This window comes from Macrotis lagotis, chromosome 2 (genome assembly GCF_037893015.1).
Source record: "Macrotis lagotis isolate mMagLag1 chromosome 2, bilby.v1.9.chrom.fasta, whole genome shotgun sequence".
Lineage (NCBI taxonomy): Eukaryota > Metazoa > Chordata > Mammalia > Peramelemorphia > Peramelidae > Macrotis > Macrotis lagotis.
The window spans coordinates 36,659,916-36,678,967 of NC_133659.1; the positions used below are offsets into that span (position 1 = coordinate 36,659,916).

At 35.1% G+C, this 19,052-nt stretch overlaps 1 protein-coding gene across 2 annotated transcripts in view; it reads left to right on the forward strand.

The window, feature by feature from the left end:
• Nucleotides 1–19,052, forward strand: part of HFM1 (helicase for meiosis 1) — a 155,588-nt gene that overhangs the window by 109,189 nt on the left and 27,347 nt on the right. For both annotated transcript variants that reach the window (XM_074221693.1, XM_074221692.1), the window contains 7 exons: nucleotides 238–323; nucleotides 591–674; nucleotides 883–1,040; nucleotides 2,535–2,638; nucleotides 3,055–3,198; nucleotides 18,244–18,339; nucleotides 18,564–18,679. In XM_074221693.1, coding sequence (XP_074077794.1) covers nucleotides 238–323; nucleotides 591–674; nucleotides 883–1,040; nucleotides 2,535–2,638; nucleotides 3,055–3,198; nucleotides 18,244–18,339; nucleotides 18,564–18,679 — 788 coding nt within the window. The remainder of the gene's footprint in view (nucleotides 1–237; nucleotides 324–590; nucleotides 675–882; nucleotides 1,041–2,534; nucleotides 2,639–3,054; nucleotides 3,199–18,243; nucleotides 18,340–18,563; nucleotides 18,680–19,052) is intronic.

The following is a 19,052-nucleotide window of genomic DNA, read 5'->3' on the forward strand; positions in this document are numbered from 1 at the left end:
CTCCAAATACTTACCATGCTAAAAAAATGAAATAAAATATTCTTATTATTAAAATAAACTTGAATAATACAAGAAAAAATTTGGTCATAATCTTACTAAGAATTTAATCATCTGTCTGAATTTTTTTAATTAAAATTTGCTGTATCTTTTTTATTTATATACTTATTAAATGTTGATAGAACAGATTTTATTGGAAATAGTTGATTTAAACACTATAATCTGTTTAATTTTCCACAGGTGTAACATTGTCAAATGCAATGGTGAATGCAGGTCTGACTTCCTTTAAGAAAATAGAAGATTTCAATGCCAGAGAACTTGAGTTGGTATTTAATATTAGTTTATTCTGAATGCGTTTGGAAACCGAAAACATAAAGTTTTATATTTTTATTTCTTTTAAAAATACTGCCCCTCTCTAAACTAATTTCTATGAAATATTTTGAAATTTTCTCATGCTAAGTGCTCTTAAAGTACTGTGCTATTAAAACTTATGACTATGAACAATATTTTACTTAGAAGATTTTTCAGTTTTTAGTCAACGTTTTAATTTAATTTAATGTTTTAATCAAAAGTAATGATATCAATATTTTCAGATTTTAAATAGACATCCCCCTTTTGGAAACCAAATTAAAGAAACAGTGATGCATCTACCAAAATATGAACTCAAAGTTGAGCAGGTATATTTCTAGCTTTTCTTAAATCCTTTTCCTGTTATCTGTTTCTTTAAAAATATCAACCAGTACAAAAGAACCCCTATTAACATGTACTTTTATGGGAGAATGCCCAGAATCCTGCCAAGGCCATGGTAATGCAGCTTTCCTTTGCACAGCCCTAATATGAAATTTTATTTTATTTTAAATACTTTCATGAATCTTTTATTTTAAGATTTCAAGATATAGTAACACAGTAGCTGAAATCTTAGTGACTGTCTTCCTAAGAAACTTTGAGCAACTTCAGACTAAAAGAACAGCACCAGATTCGCACTATGTGACACTAATAATAGGAGATGCAGATAACCAAGTGGTTTTTAAACATAAACTTATGTAAGTAAAAAATTTCAGATTATATGTTTTTTAAAATTAGTATGATTTTTAAAAATATCTACTCAACAAAAAGAATGGGAAATAGGATTGTTGTGGAAACTATTAAATTGAATACTCTTGATTCTAAAGATGAAATTCTCGATTTGACTCCTAAAGGAGATTTCAAAGTATGATAAAATTTTTCGTTGTTTCTGATTATCCCAGAGAGCAGTTTTGTAGTTATCAGCTGAATAGAGAATAAAGAGCTACTGTGCTCTATAGTAGAGAGAGGAGCTATTAGAGTAAGATTTCTTGTCTTTCACTGTTTTGTTCTAAGACCATCCAGAGGTTTCTAGTGACTACTGTTAGCTCAAAATCCTCCTCATTCAAATTAGAATTTGTCCTGTATTCTCCACACGATTATCTGACATCCCTACAATAGCCGCTGTGTAGAATCTAGGCAAAATCTACCTGGTGTATTAGCTTCCACCACTACAACATATCTTTTTATTTTAGTCATTTACTCTCCAGTTTTTCATGGAGGAACCAATCTCTAAGGGTAAAGAAGGGAACTGTTCATGGTCCCCAACCACTAGGAAAAGACCTTCCAAATATAAACCAGATGCTAGAATCCTAAAGATTTTGTTTTGACTGACAAGCTTACCTGTTTCCTTGTGTCTGTGTTCCTATTGAAGGTATTCCTGTATTCATTTCTAAATATTATCTCAAAATTCTATTATGACTGTCTTTGAGAGGGCAACATAACTGGTCAACTTAGTATTAGGCTTAAACAGCTTAGTGTCCTGAGGACAAATCAACATGTTTGTTTGATGGAATTTTTCACTTTTTAACCACTTGTGACATTGGGTAGACATAGTTGGTCTCAACAGTTTTTAAAATAGAAAGATAAATGTGATTACCTTTCTCACAAATATTCTACTTATGAAAGTCAACCTCTGCTCAAATGAACTCTTCTCTAATACCCACTAAAGTTTCTTTTATCAACCTGAATAAGTAATGAAATAATGCATTTTGATATAGTTATTTTTATGTATCATTTCTTCTCTGTTAAATTATAAATTCCTTATTTATCTTTGTTTCTCCGGTTGGTGCCTGCTATAAACACTATACAAATGAATGGGCATGGAAATAACCAGCTCTTTCAAATGGCAGTGGTTTTTTTTTTTTAAATTTGGTCACTGAGTAGTTCATGGTAACTACATATTCCCAGCTAACTAACTAACAAGGCTGGAGACCTCATTCATGAGCTAATCTAATATGTTAATGTAATAGTGTCAATTGGAGGTAAGAAAGGGAGGGTAGAAAGTATATGCCATTGCTGCCATGACCTCCATTTCCAAAGAAGAAGAAGAATGTTAGTTATGAAAATCATAAAATAAATTTTTAGCACTAAAAGTAACCTTACTTAGATACATTTCAGTCATTGGTCATTACTTGTATTTCATTCAGTGCTTGCATTATCTTTTTAAAAATATGTATTAATATGTATTTCAGGGATTCCGTTTTACTAAAAACTGGAAATTGGACTAAAAAACTCGATATTAAAAGAGCTCTTCAATCTGAAGAACTTAGCATTAATCTAATTAGTTCTGAATATGGTGAGTTAATTGAAATGAAAAAGATAAAAATTAATTTCAAACTTGATAAAGTATTTTTTATGCTGACATGTAAAAAGAATAAGCATGACCTTATGGTAAAAATATTATATTTACATAAAATAGTTGAACTTCAGGATATTAGATAAGAATCACTAAGGTGTCAAGATTCACAACCTAAAAATGAAGCTACACCCAATATTTTATGCACCAAGATAATCAAGTTCTAATTGTTATGACAATTTTGTTTGTATTTCCTTCTTTTTAGATACAGTTTTACCTGTCATATTGAATTTTTATAATTTCATATATGTGATTTATTTAGTTCTTTGATTCTTTCAGCTATGTTGAAATTATAAAAATAAATAAATGATTTCAAATAAAATATTGCAAAGTGTTTTTATTTTCTCACCTTGTAGTAGGTCTTGATATTCAACAAACATTTACAGCCTTTTACATAGGACCCAAAAGGCTTGAAAATCAAATGGTTATGCAAAGAAATTTAAAAACAGAGACACATTCAAGACATTCAGATGACTCTCTAAAAGAAGATGCTGGTACAGGTAAATGACAAAATCTTTTATCAATTTTCTTTATTTATATTGTGCATGCTGTTTTTTTAGTACCATTTCCCTTAATATTCCAGAATTCTGACTGCTTTGTCAGAGTTTGTTGTTTGGAGAATCAGCCTGGTATAAGAGAGAAAATCCCTAGACCTAGAGTCTAGAGAGAAAATAAATTCAAATCTCTCCCCTCATACTAGCTTTTTGACCATAGGCAAATTGTTAAATCTTTCTCAATCTCAGTTTTCTCATATGTAAAGCAGGTATAATAATTCCTTTATTGAATCTCTCTTGCAAAGGAGATTAAATTAGATAATGTATAAAACAGTATTTTTCAGATTTAATGCCCTGTGTTCATGTCTCTGTTATTGCTAATTAGACCATAGATATGGCTAGTTGGTTATAATCAATCAGCTGTGGACTCTAGGTTAAAGATTTAAAGCTTTGGGAAAATTTACCTAGTGAAATTAATAGGAGCTCCATGGTTTTATTTTTGCATATCACACATTTCTTTATACAAGGAAGGAGATTAGTAAATTATTTAATGTGTAGAGAGATAGTAGAAAGAAAATATGAAGTTAGAAGGTCTCTGCTTGAGTCTGACTCAGCTCCTTCCTATATGTGTCAGACAAGTCATGTTATCTCTTTGGGCTTCACTTTTTTCATCTTTGAGAGATTGGACTAAATTATTTCTGAGGTCCCTTTCAGCTCTAAAGCCTAGGAAACCTATGAATTAATGAATCAATTATAGCTGATACTTCTCAGGCAGCTATGAGAGAGCAGAAGTAAAGGATCTTGTATTCATAGACTGCCCCCAAAAGCCTTGAAATGGTATTTATTCCTGATTCAGTCCATTCTGATAATTACCCACAGAATGAAACATTGGCTGCCAAGTACATGCAAGGGGCTATCCACATGAGGGAAAATCAAGCTTATATTGGAAGTGTTAATAATACTAGCAGCCCATTTGTTTCCTCCTTTGCTAAGAAACAATTTTTGTTTTGTGTAGGGAAACCACCTCTCTTCAGAAATCTTGGGAGTGTTTTCCTCTAGGCACTATTACTTGGTTTTCCTCCTACTAGGGTGAAGGGGGGGGGGTTCATTGACAGTGATGGAAAAGTGTTAGGATAGTACCTACCATCAAACTAACATAACATTCTTTTTCTCTGGACTATGATAGCAGCAAGGTCTTATAACAAAGAAGAGTAACTGTAGGAATGAGAGGACATTGGAGAGGCAGAATCCATTGAACCAAGTGCATCTAGATTTTTCTACCCACCCCTTTTACTTTATAGTAAAAAATATCTTTACGTTTTTTTCTTCTCTTTCTAAAAGGAAAAAAAAAGACATCTTTTAGGAGGAGGAAGAAGATTTAAAAAATGATCTATCTAGGGAGAAGGGCAGGGATGTTCCTTCCTGGAACAAGGACCCATAGAAAATATCATGATAGTTATACTCTTAACCCAATTTTTGAGGAAAATAGATAATGTTGTCTAGTTCTAATCAAGAAGAGGCTGCAAATATGGAAAGGAAAAGGCCTTTCTGGATCAGAGGAGATATTTCCTAATGTGATCTGATATTCTTAATATGAATATGTGGCTGATTTGAATGGTCAAGGAAATATCTGGCCCACACCTTCCCCAAGGAAGACAGAATTTAGCCTTTGTAGAGAATAGGAAGAAGTCGGTGGAAAAATGTGAAGAAAGAGCTTTCTTTTTCCCTTGCCAATTTCCAAGAAGGGTTTGGGGCAGGAATTCTGTCTATTTGTTATTCCTCAAGTATTGATAGGCTAGCAGTATGATAGCTTGTGGCTCAGACTTAACATCCCTTTCCCTGATCGGTCTTAAGAGGGGACTAATACTTAGTTTATTATCACTAGCTTAGCTCTCTCCTATCAAATATTGGTATCACAAAAATCATAAAAGTACTGGTATCCCTAGAATAGTTGGTAAATCTCCTGACTAAAGCAAACTCTAAACAGAAATCAAGGAAACTGTAGATTAGAATAACTGAATGAATACACAAGAATAAATGAAGTCTTCTTCTGGGAGTGAGATGAAATCTTAGCTCTAGTAAGGAGAGATTTCCTTTCTCTGCTCTCAGCAATCTCGAATGATAACAGATATGGCTTTATGAAAATGGCCCGTCAGCTATTTAAAAGTCCATACTTGCCTCTTAGTCACCTCTCTCCAAGTTGCTCAAGTAGAGTATCCTGGGTCCAAAGATCTTTCATTCAAGCAGGAATCACAACCCTTTAGATGCATACTCCAAACCAATGCTGTCTTACAGAAAATCACAAGGGGACAGAGGTGTTACAGAAACCTTTCATCATCAGAAGACAGTATTATCTTCTTTGCTTCAGTGTTTTTGGCTGTGAAACACTCATCTTTTTTACACATAGCTGATAGTGACCGCAATAGGGAGCTACTGGAGTTTATTGAGTAGGAAAGGTGACATGGTCAGATTGTGCTTTAGATAGATCAAGTTGACAACTGAATGGAGAATGAACTGGAGTGAAGGTGGACCCACCAGTAGCTATTACAGTAATCTGGGTGTTGGGTGATGAGTGTTCAAAATAGAATGGACTGCACTAGGCAATAGATTGGGTATGGGGGAGGGGAGTGAGAGAGAGGGAGGAGTCAAGAGTGCCTCTTGTTGCAAGACTGGGTGACTGACGGGATGCTGATGCCCTTGACAATGATAGGGATTTTAGGAAAGGGGTGAAAGATAAATGAGATCAGTTTTGAACAAGCTGAATTAAGATGTCTATCAGATATCCAGTTTGGCATATCCAATAGGCAACTGGAGATTTGAATCTGGAAGTTGGGAGAGATTAGGACTGAATAAGTAGATTTGAAAATCATCAACATAGAGAGAATCATTGAATCCATAGGAGCTTATGAGGTCCTCAAGTGAAATGATATAGAGGAAGAAGAGGATAGACCCATAACAAAGCTTTGTGGGATACCTATAATTAGCAGACATGATCTGAATGAAAAGCCAGAAAAAGATTCCAAGAAGAAATAGATAAATAGGAGAAAAACAAGGAGAGATCAGTGTGCTGAAAAGCTAGAAAAAAGAGAATGTCAAGGAGAACAGAGTGATTGACAGTGTCAAAGGATGTGAGAAGACAAAAAAGGATGAGGATTAAGAAAAATCCATTAGATTTGGCAATTAAGAATTATTAATAACTTTGGAGAGAGCAGATTGCTGAGCGTTAAGACAGTGAAAGGAAAGGAAGTGGAGGCAGTTACTATGAATAGCCTTCTTAAGGAGTTTTCTTGCAAAAGGGAGGAATAGAAATATAATATAGTATGATAGGTATCAGGAATGGATAAATCAAGTGAGGGATTTTTAAGAATGGAAGAAGCATAGATATATTTGTAGACATCAAGGAAACAACAGTAGATAAGTGATAAAGTAGAGATGGCAGAGGGAACAATCTTCTAGAGGAGACAGGATGAAATGGGACCATTCGTGCATGTAGCTAGTGTAAGAAGGGCCACCTCTTTATGTGACTTAGTGGTGAAGGAGAAAGTAGAGGTGGAGGATGGCTTCAAGGTGAACTCTTGGTGAATGGTCTCAATTTTTTCAGTGAATTATGAGGCAAGATCCTCAGCTGAGAGTGTGGGAAGGGGAGACATGATCAGTTTGAGGAACAATGAAAATTTCTGGAAAAGCTGCTATGGGGAATGAATTAATTAGGGAAGTATAAAGGTTTGCCTTCTGCAGTGAGTTGAGATTTTGTAACAGATTTGCAGTGAGCCTAGGCAGCATTGTTTTATGATTCTCTTTATGTAGCACAAGTAAGAATGAAAACAATGGATGATGGGAGTAATTCAGGGCTGAGGTTTGGCAGGACAATATTGGAGATGGTATAAGGAGGCAAGGGCAAGACAACAATTAGGGTTGAACTGAACCAATTCATCAAGGGCCAAGATGGGGAAGGGAGGAGAGTGTCACCACTGTGGGGATGAAGGTCTGGGAAAGAACTGAGGGACATAAGGACTGGAGGTCGTAGTAGAACAAAGAATGGGGTTACTGGATGTGAGAAAGAGGAAGAGGTGGAATGAGCAGATTATGAGGACTTTCAGAATCTACTAACATAAAAGTGGAATATTCATGGGTATGACTATCTGTATGGAACAGGGGTAGAATAGAAAACATGGACCCAGGTAGCTGGGAAGTGAGGGTGCTTGAGAAAATATCAACACATTTTTTGTAGTTTTGTAATATGAGCTCAGGAGTTGGATTGTAGGAGGGGTGGGCAGCTATTAGAAGGGACCTTGGGTGGACTGGAAACATTGTGCTGGGCAGGATAGAGAGCATATTGGAATTCAGATCACTGGGGAGGGTTTGAGTGTACTGTTCACTGAGGATTGAGTTCTACTAAATTATCAGAGCCCTTAAGAGAGTTATCTGATCTACACAGGGTGGAGCAGGCTGGTTTGTGAGATGGGGCTTTGCCACTGTGGAAGGTTCCAGGCCCCACCAGTCTTTAAGCTTATCTGACTGTAAGCTCATCTGCAGAGTAGAGAGAGAGAGAGGCTACTGATAGAGGATTCTTGAAGGGTCAATGAAATGGTTGACCCAGATAAGGATCTTGCTTCCAGGGTGGTTGACTTCAACTGAAATTTTTCTTACCTGGTCACAGCTCCGAGAATTGATCATATTTTTATGAAGTTTATTATTTCCTAATTATGTCACCATGAAATAATCACTGGCCATTGTAAAGAAAAAAAACCTTATTTTTTCCTGCCTGACTCCCAAATAATTGAAATTTTCAGCTTTAAGCTTACTCTTTCACAAAGTGTTACCAAGAAATATGTACTTTGCAAGGTTTGAAGAAAATTGATTTGGAATTTATAAAGTCATTGGCATTTTAAATGCTATTCTGAGCATGAAAATTTTATGTACTTAAAGAACATGTAAGGATAAGATTATTACTTGTGTTTCTTGGAAGAGAGTACGTTTAAATAGTGAGTGGCCAAGAGGCTTTTCTCTTCCCTCCTTGCTTGTTGGGACCATGTGTGTTTGCCAATTCAAGGACATCCCCAGTGTCATCCTTTCCTATTTAAATAAACACTATTGTTAAAATGTTGCATTTTAACACAAAAGTTAAGAGGGTGTGTGCTCTTATTTCTTTTATTAAAACAAGAGTACAAAAATAAAGTATTCAAACCTGTCAGGAAAAAATAGGGTATTTATTGCACAGAGCAAGATTTAAAAAATATGTAAAACATGAACTCATGTCATTTGTGCACAGACACACAGCTCTGAATATTTGATTAGGCTGCAGACTTAAGTGTATCAGGGATGCCTGAGGTTCTTGTTTTTGTGGAAAGTTCTTATTTTGATCCTTTCCCACAGCCTGAGGAAGCTGGCTCTGGGCCCTTCTTAACTCCTTCTTGTGGCTCTGAATATTTGCTTGGAAGACACTTGTTCACTAATAAATTCATTTTCTTTTATTTTACATATTTGCAACTAGGGCTTTTAAAATATAACATGTAAATTAATGTAAATTCATATGCACATTATGCAAAACTATGGAAATTTATGTTCCCAAATACCCTGAAAAAATCTGTTAGCATTTAAACTATACCTAAGTTTACAGTTTGAGTTAATATTCTCTGAGCACCTTAGTTTTCCAGTTATTGACCTCTATCAATTTATATTAGTAATCAAAGTAATCTGGTGAAATCAGGAAAAAAGAATGCATATTTTCCAATAAGAGAGCCAAGATTTTGTGCCAAAATCCCAAGAAGCTCAGGAAAAAACGTGGTTAGTGGAAACAGCCCTAGACTCGGATTAAGACCAAGTCAATCCTACTGCTTCAGAAATCTTGTGACCTTATCATGCTCTTAGCCTTAGTTTGTTGCTGTAAAATGGGAATGATAATATGCAATCACAGAGTTGTTTTCTCATGCAGAAGTTCCAAAAGCTCTTAAATATTGTGTACAACAGAGGCAAATGATAAATGTAATTGATCCTGTCCTGAATGCTGAATGTTTTTGACAAATTTTCTCCCAGAATCTTCTACAAATTCTTTGGGCCCAGGCCAAGTTATTTTTCTCTCCTGAGAATAGCTATGTAAGAGTCACCATGTATTGAACTGAGTTGATGTCTAAAAGTCAGTTTTCTGCATTTCCATATTCCGGCAGAAGATAATTCTTCCTTGTTCTAACTTCCATGTCAGGGCAAAGGAATGGATCCTTAGAAGTCATAGAATATGAAAGTTGGAGGAAAGCTTTCTAGCTGTAGACACCAAGACCAGAAAATATGGTCTTTTGCTTATAGTTACAGAGCTAATTAGGGGTAGATCATGGATTAGAACGGAATTTGCCCAATTCTCAGTTCAGTGCTTTTTCTTCTATTCACACATAATTCATAATTATTGCTCTACAAAGACTATGCCCCTAGAACATATTCTATGTTCCTGGGTTAATCAGGACCAGGTTAAGAAGGCTTATCAGTTAAGTGAGATGAGCAGAACCAGAAAAACATTGTACACCCTACAGCAACATGGGGGTGATGATCAACCTTGATGGACTCGCTCATTCCATCAGTACAACAATTCAGGGACAATTTGGGGCTGTCTGCAGTGGAGGATAACCATCTGTATCCAGAGAAAGAACTGTGGAGTTTGAACAAAGACTAAAGACTATTACCTTTAATTTAGGGGAAAAAACTGATATCTTATTGTCTGATCTTGTTATCTCTTATACTTTATGTTTCTTCCTTAAGGATATGATTTCTCTTTCATCACATTCAGTTTGGATCAATGTACAACATAGAAACAATGTAAAGACTGGCAAATTGCCTTCTGTGGGGGGTGGAGGGAGGGAAGTAGGTTTTGGAGAAAAATTGTAAAAATCAAAATAAATAAAATCTTTAAAAAAAAAAGAATGCTTAGCAGAGATTAATAGATTCCTCAAAGGGCCCTAAAGGAAAGGTAAATAATATGGGAGATGATGGAAATCATGTGTTTTATCTAAAAGTTTCTTTAGATTCAGTGTTTCTTTTTCAGTATTTTCTTACAAAATAAAATGGTATAAAATTAAAGTTTATGTTAAATTTTATTTTATTTGCACAGGTAATGCAGTCATAGGTCCCAAATCAAGGTGGATCCCAGAATAAACATTAGATATTAGGGAGAAAGTAAAATAGAAAAATATCAGGAAAAAATAACATTTTTATTAATTTCCTTACTAACAAAAATTTATACATTATGAATTAGAGTAGTTAGTGGGCAGCTGAGTGGTGCAGTGGATAGAGCACCAGTTCTGGATTCAGGAGGACCTGACACTTACTAGCTGTGTGACCTTGGGCCTCGAATCCAGGACCATCTCCAAGATGGCCCCAGAGGAGAAAGTGAGGCTGGTAACTTAGCACAGCCCCCCTCACTCAAATCCAGTCCACTTGCTTGTCATAGCAGCACCTCCCTGATATCATGATCTCATTCAAGAATAAAGGACAAAATATTTTTTAAAAATAGTAAATAGTACACCTTCTTCAATAATCCATCTTAAACTATGGAGACATCTTACTGAAGAGATTAAGAAAACACCTTAAATGTATAATCAAGATAAAATAAACTATGAATTTTTAAATTATGAAGAAAAAATGAGAAATACAAACAGAAAAGTTGTGGTCATTGTATATGATATAAGCATGAGAATATAGATTTAAGAATATTTCAGGTTTTTAACACTGGCTGTTGCTTAATTGTAGTGATAAAGTGATACCAGATTTTGTGAAGTAATTTCAACTGAGTGCAACTCTGGAAAGTTCAACCAAGCAACCAGCCAAAAGCCACAGCAAACATTTACTTTTTTGAATATCATCCCACCAACATCAAATCTGTATACTTTTAACTACCCTAATTTTATCCTAATCATGATAAAATTCTTAAGAGTTGCAAGTACCAACTTCCTGTGTAAGAATGTAAATAATTTATTTAACCTTATTGAATCCCTTATGTTTTTTTCTTTCCTATTTACTTTTTTATGATTCTTTTGAATATCATATTTGAAAATAAAGTTTTCTGTTCAGCTCTGGTTATTTGACCAGGAATGCTTGAAAGTCCTCTGTTTCATCAAGAATCTATTTTTCTCCTGGAGGATCATACTGTTTTGCTGGGTAGGTGATTCTTGTTTGTAATCTTTGCTCCTTTGCTTTCTGTAATATCATATTCCATTCCTCGGATTCTTTATGTAAAAACTCCTAAATCCTGTGTAATCCTGACTATGACCCTGATATTTATACTTTTTCTCTCTGACTGCTTGTGGTATTTTTCTCCTTGAGTAGAGAGTTCAGAAATTTGGCCATAATATTCCTGGGGATTTGGGAATCTCTTTCAGGAAACGATCAGTAGTCTTTAAATTTCTATTTTCCCTCTGGTTCTGGAATATTAGGGCAGTTTTCCTTAACAATTTATTGAAAAAATGATATCTAGGCTCTTTTTTGGATTATAGCTTTCAGGTAGTCCAGTAATTCTTAATTGATCTCTTCTGGATCTACTTTCCAGGATAGTTGTTTTTTTCCAATATTTTCATCTATTTTTTCAGTTTTTAAATTTTATTTGGTTGCTTCCTGGTGTCTCATGGAATCATTAGCTTCTACTTGCCCAATTCTAATTTTTAAGGAATCATTTTCTTCAATGAGCTTTTTCCTCCTTTTCCATTTGGCCAGTCCTACTTCTTAAGGAGTTGTTCTTTATCACTGAATTTTTGTAAATCTCTTTTTTTGCTTCTTTTACTAAAATTGACTCATTTTACATGATTCTCTTTTGTCATTCCCATTTCTTTTCCCAGTTTTCTTCTACTTAGCTTGTTTTATTTTTATAATCCTTTTTGATCTCTTCCACTTCTTTTTGGGTCTAAGAGCAATTCATATTTTTTTGAGACTTATCATCTAGGCATTTTGACACTGTTGTCCTCTAATGAATTTGTGTTTTGATGATTCCTGTCAGCTCATTAGATTTCTATCATCGGATTCTTTTTTCTGTTTTTTGCTCATTTTTTTGCCTATTTTATGACTCTTAGGGTTAGGTTCTGCTCCCAGGGTACAGGGGGCATTGTTCCAAGTTTCTTGTGCTAGTGTCACAGGACCTTGTCTCTGTCCTGCTGCACCAGCGGCCTGGGGCCCCAGCTAGCCTGCTCTGCTGGGGAGTGCTGGGCCTCGCTGCTGACCAGTACCAGGGTTGCAGGGCCACTCCACTGGCTTGCTGGGCTGGTCTGCTGCTGACTTGTCTGGAAGCCTCCTTCACTGGACCACAGTCCCATTTTATACAAAACCTTTCCTGACAACCTTCCAAGTTGTCTGGGCTGAAACATTGTTTCACTTCGCCCTTTTGTTGGATCTACTACTCCAAAATTCGTTTTGAGGTGTAATTTTTATAATTGTTTGGAGGTGAATTTGGAAGAGTTTGGGAGAGTTCCTGTCTTACTCTAACATCTTGACTCCACCATTATCCCAAACATTTATTAAGAGCCTTCATGTGCCAGACACTGTCCTAAGCTTTCAGTCTAAACGAGGAGACAACGTTAAAGCAGCAAAGGACCAAACTTGAGTCTTCCACCACCCGTCATGGATTTTTATCATTCTGGGACTAGCTTAACCGAGCTGGAGGAGGTTCATCGCTAAGGTGGACTCAGAGCCATAGCTGCTCTTAAAGACTTGTCTTCTGTTGTGTTGATATGTGTCAAGGGAGAGAGGATCCACACTGACAAAAACGCTGATTATTGAAGAATTGACATAGCATTTATCCCAGAAGGGGAGTGGGGAGGTGGAGGGCAGGGACAGAGTTATTTTGAATGGTCTATATGAATACCTTATTTGTTTGACAATTATAATTCTAAAGCTGAGGATTATGACAGTTTTCTGACTGTATTTGTTAAGGACTTTCAACTTCATTTTTTTTTAATTCTCTATTCACCAAGCAACCTTCTGATCTTAATTTGGTTTTCCAAGTGAGTTTCTGTACTGAGAAGAGAATGTGCTGACAGGCCAGCACAAGTATCTGTATGCTGAGTAGTTATGTTTCTAATTGCAAATTCATAAATTAGCTTCCTGATTCATATCAGATTCAGCTGAGTTTGAGCAGCACGAGCAAATTCAAGGGTAAGCTGACCACTGAAGGAAGTCCCAGCCTTTAGAGTGAAAGAATTTGATCTTAGACCTGTGGTTATCCTATCACAATTTAAATAGTATTAAAAAAATACTGCATCCCTTTTCTATCTAATTGCAATATGATGCTTATGTAATTTAGCAAACACAATATTTTCCATATTTTTCCACTTATTTTATTCAGATCTTTTCATTTCTATAATCATTTACTTTGTAGTGGCATAATATTATATTACTTTTAAAAATCTTTTTAATTAAGCAACTTGTAAGAAATAACCTTTAAATCAGTTTTCTACAGTTCTTATTTAAATAAGTAAAGAAATTTCAAGTTTTAATTTATCTTTCAAAGAGGTTTCTAAAGCTTATTTTGTACCCCGTAGCTCCAAATTTCTTTGAATAAACATTTTAGCTGTTGGCTAAAAGCCACCAGTTTACTATCATGGACATTTGGTTTCTTCAAAATCATTAACATTTTATTTTACTGCCTCCTAGCCTCCTAAATTGCTTGCTTTTATCATTATAGAAGAGGATGTCAAGGAGAATATTATAAACAATGCTGATTAAGTCCACTAAAAATTTGTTATATTACCTTCAATAGACTCTCATTGCTACAAGGAAATCCTTTTGTTGTAGTAAACTCATTTCAATTGTGTCCAATTCTTCACGTCCTCATTTGGAGTTTTCTTGGCAAAGGTATTAGAGCAGTTTGCCATTTCCTTCTCTAGTTCATTTTACAGATAAGGAAATTCAGGCAAGCAGGGATAAGTGACTTACCCAGGGTAACACAGCCAGTGTCTGAGACTGGATTTGAACTCAGATATTCTTGACTTGAGTTCCAGTGCTCTATCCATTGCACCACCTAGCAGTTGCAGCAATCCTTTTACATTTCCCTAACAAATTCACTGTCTCAGCCACCATACAGGCTTTTCAAAACCTTTTCATCTCCTTAAGTTTCCCATGGCTCCTCCTCCCCTTTGTCTCATATTTGTCTGAAAAAAATTGAGGCTATTTGTGGAGAGCTCCCCCTTTTCACTTCCTCCCCAACTCACATCACCCAGTTAGCTCCTGCAACTATTTCCTCTGCCCCTCTCACATGAAGAGGTGGTCCTCCTTGCTAAGGCAGACCCGCTCCCTATATATAAGTGATCCCATTCTATCCTGTCTTGTCCAGTAAATTTCCCCCTATGTCATTCCCACCCTCCTGCATCTTTTCAATTTCTCCGTGACTAACCTTAGGTGTCCCACAGGATTCTAACCTGGGTCCCCTTCTCTCCTCCCTCTAAATTGTTTTTTCTCGATGATCTTTTCGGATCCTGTTGTTTAAGTTATGTTGTTATTCTCAAATCTGTTTATCTGGCCCTAATCTCAATGTAGACTTCTTGTATTGTATTGTATTTCAGTCTTGTATTTTCAACTGCCTAGTGAACATCTTGAACTGAATGTTCAATAGACATCTTAAACTTTAATTGCCCCAAACTGACCTCCTTATCTTACCTACCCCCTACCAACTACCTTGTTATCATCAAGGTTACCACCATCCTCCCAATTCTGTAGGTATAATCTAGGTGTCATCCTTAGCTCCTTACTTTCTCTCACCCCTCATATCTAATCTATTGCCTAGTCCTATCCATTCTACTTTTGTAATCTTGAATATGCCCCCTTCTCTCCTCTGACTCTGCCACCACTCTGTTGGGAATCCTCCTCATTTCAAGCCTGAACTATTGGTCTCCTACCACATGACTCTCTTTCCCCACTCCAGTATATTCCTCTCAATTGTTAAAGAGTGAGCTTCCCTCCCAAACTCTTGCCTCTTGTTCAGTAAGCTTCCTTGACTCCCTGTTACTGCTCAGCTTAAATACAATTTTCTGTTTGGCATTCAGAGCTCTTCATGACCTTTCCATTCTCTTATGCCTTACATAAATTTCTACCATAGGATGGACTCCAGTCTTAATGCTGTGGGTCTTCTTCCTGTTCCTTGAACAAGATACTCTACCTCCAGACTCTAAGTATCCAATTTTTTACTAGCTGTTCCCCATGCCTCGAGCACCTCTCTTCCCCCCATCTCTGCTTCTTCTTTCAAATCTAAGCTAAAATGCTACCTTCTACAGGAAGCCTTTCCCAGTCCCTTTATTCTAGTGCATGGATGGACCGACCATTTAGCTCTTTTAGCCCACATCACCCATCAAAAACTTATCAAGAGCTGCTTGCAGAATTTAATATTTATTTATGACTACAGTGTAACCCATATTACCAATGAATATAATTATAAAATGTAATAATATAATTATCATAATAATAAGGCATTTACTTTTTAAACAAAATAAGAAAATGCCATTTTTAATGTGAACAGTGAGTCTGCTTTTTTAATACCAGTTCCTCTATATCTGGTTTGATAGAGGCTGAAGGAGTGTGAAGAATATTTTGAAGATACTCATCTGAAATTTTTGTTCTGTTTTTACTTTTTTATACTTAATCTGGGAAAAAAGTTGCTCACATATATACCTACTCCTCAAAAGAGCCGTCACGAATAGGACATGTTCGTGAAATGCCAGATACTTTTTCTTTAGGCAGGTATAGCTTATAAAAGTATATTAAAAGCAGGTGAATAAATTTTTCTTTAAGTGATATATGTGATTACAGCTCTATGCATTCTGTTTGCAAGTTTGCACGCAGCATGTTGATGTGGAGTGAAAATGAAATAACAAATATACTGAAATGTAGTTGGTATTTTCTAAAATCTTGAAATATTCTTGAAGTTCTGTGGCAAAATAGAAATGAATGCTGCCTACAAGAAACTTGTCTGTTACAGTTATGATGAGTCATATAGCATTTTTAAATAAAGATCCTTATTCCTATATGTATATCTTTTATAAAAAAAAAACAAAACTCCAGCGATTTGTGAGACCATACAATGTTAGTTATGTTAGTAAAGGGTTAAGACAATCTGTGATGCTGCAGGTTTGGTGCAGGCCTCAAGCCCCATGAATGAGCTTTTAAGGTCTTGGGCTGGATATACCTATTGTAGTGCCTTCCCTTGGTTGATTATTTCCAATTTATCCTGTATATCAGGGCTGTCCAATCTTACTTTTAAACGTTTTTTATTGAAACAATAGACAACATATTTTGATTTGCCATTTTTTTTTAGTGAGAGCTCTGTGGTAGCTCGACTTTATTTACTAAAGATTTCAGTAAACCCACAGGCTAGCTGCATTTTGGACAGCCCTGCTGTATAAAATAACTTATTTGTAAATAGTTATTTGCATGCTTTCTCCCCCATTAGATTGGACTTCATTTACCTTTATTTTCATTCCCAGCTTTAAGCACAGCATAGGCATATAGTGGATGCTTAATAAATGTTTATTTGTACATATACACATATGCTTGAAAAAGCACGCATTTTTTCCTTCTATTTTTGTAACCCTTTTCCATTTTCATAATCATCAACATCTCAGTTTATTAGCATCAGTAGCATGCTTGACTTTAGCAAAAGAAGTTTTTTTTTTTATTAATTCTGTGTTTCTGTGATGAAATGCCAAGTTTGTGCCCTCATGACCATATCTGTCACCTAAGGATATAACAACTTCTTCCAGTAGCTTATGGCCTGCAGATACAGCCCTTTCCCCTTTTCATACTCCTCCGCATGAATAAAGCACCCATATCCATAGCAACGCCATCTCCAACTGTCTGTCTTGACTATAGCAAAGACAATTTTATTATAAGTTTAAAATTTTATCAGGTTATAAATTATGTTCAGGTAGTCAAATAAAGTTACATTAAACAGATTGCAAGTGTAACTTTATCCAATTTAGCAGACCGGTTTTCAAGCCGTCCAGTTGCCAGGAGATGTGTGATAGAAACCATATTCACATAACTTTGAATTTGGGTTCAAATCCTGTATATAATTTTTTTGACTTGTATCATTCGGAACATGTTATTTAATCTTACTGGCCTTTAATTTCCTCATATGTAAAATGAGGAAGTTGTATTAAATGACTTTAAGTCTCTTCCAGATTTAGCTATATGATCTTAGAACATTTATTCCTATAGATATATAATTATATGTCCATTGTTTGAGAAATAGCCCACCTAATTTTAGAGATGCTTTTCACCTGATTATCTGTTAAGGAAATGAATTTTGAATCTCCTGCTAAATTATAGAAGTAACGTGGTCTCTGTCAATGATGGAAAATAAGTTACAAATTTTTGAAAGTCTAGGTATGATCATAAAATCATAAGCTATTAGATTTAAAAGAGACCTTAAAGATCATGTAATCCAACCTCTTCCTTCTTTTCGGTTTGGAAAACTAAAGACCAGAAAGATGAAAATTTTTATGAGTGAAATTTATGAATGTAAAAGCAATTATTAAGTGCTTACTGTTTTCTAGGCACTGTGCTAAATGCTTGTGATTGTGTTTCAAATAGTCATTCAGTGTCACACAGTGAGTTACTTATAACATAACCAACTTTGTTTTTGAAAACAAATAGAATATATTGAAGCTGCCATTTGGCAAACTTGAATGCTTTTAAGAAGTATTAGTATCAATTTTCTTAATCTTCACAATCTAAAAATTCTTTGTTGTGAGTAGCTTTTTTTTTTAATAATCCCTTATCATTTTCTCAGTTACCACCCTAGTAGTAACTATATCTTGACTAAACAGTTACTTTCACCTCAAAATAGGTTTCTTCCTTCAGTCATTTCTTCTTCCAATACATTCCAAATTGACTTTATTTATTGTCAAGTCCAGCTGTGCTTTTCTCAAGAATATTCTTGTAGTATTGTATAAGGAAAGAGGTAGCATCTTAAGGAGATTGATATTCATAATCACTTTGTTTAATGAATATATAAAAAGAAGAAAATTAGTAATATTAATTTAAACATAGGAATAAATTATTATTAATATTCCTCTTCTACTTTAGAAAGCATCTGCTACAGAAGGAGTACTTGCAAAATATCTGGAAACAGAGACTGCCACCATCACTGTAAAAATAAAGATACATGTGGACATGATTGCTGTGAGTTCCATATATTGAGATCATTTTAGTCTTTAGAATTTGACAATGGTAATATAATTTTAAATATCAAAATGTGGCATTCACATTATGTTGAATATAGTTCTTATGTATAATTTTATTTCTTTTATATATGATATAAGAAAAAGTAACTATTAGATTTTGAGAAATTACTTTGATAAAAGCATGTAACTATAGACTAAAGAATCCTAAATTTCTTTTCAAAGGCAAAATTGGAGTTGCACAAAAGTCAGAAATGAGGCAGTCAACATTTTCTTCTTATCTAACTGATTTAAGACACAGGGATGCCGTTTCATCAGTTCCCCCAGTTAAACGCCTTAAGGTTAGTTTTCTGAACAATATTATATATTGTTTAGTTCTGCTATTTATCAGTTAAATATGTATGTATATTCATCTGACTAGATTGCCTAATACAGGCATCTCCAATTCTTTTAGCCCAGCTTCATAAGGCATGATCTGCAGGTTCTCCACCATCCTATTTGCCTTCTTCTGGATCATCTCCACATTATCAGTGTCTTTTCTAAAATGTGGCATCCAGAATGAAATGTAATACTACAGGGTATATAATAGTGAGAAACACAATTCCTTTCTTAATAGTTTTAAGATTGCATGAATTTTCTTCACTGCCATGCCATACTGTTGATTCATATTGAGCATCTAGTCCACTAAAACCCCCAGATTAGACAGCTGCTATA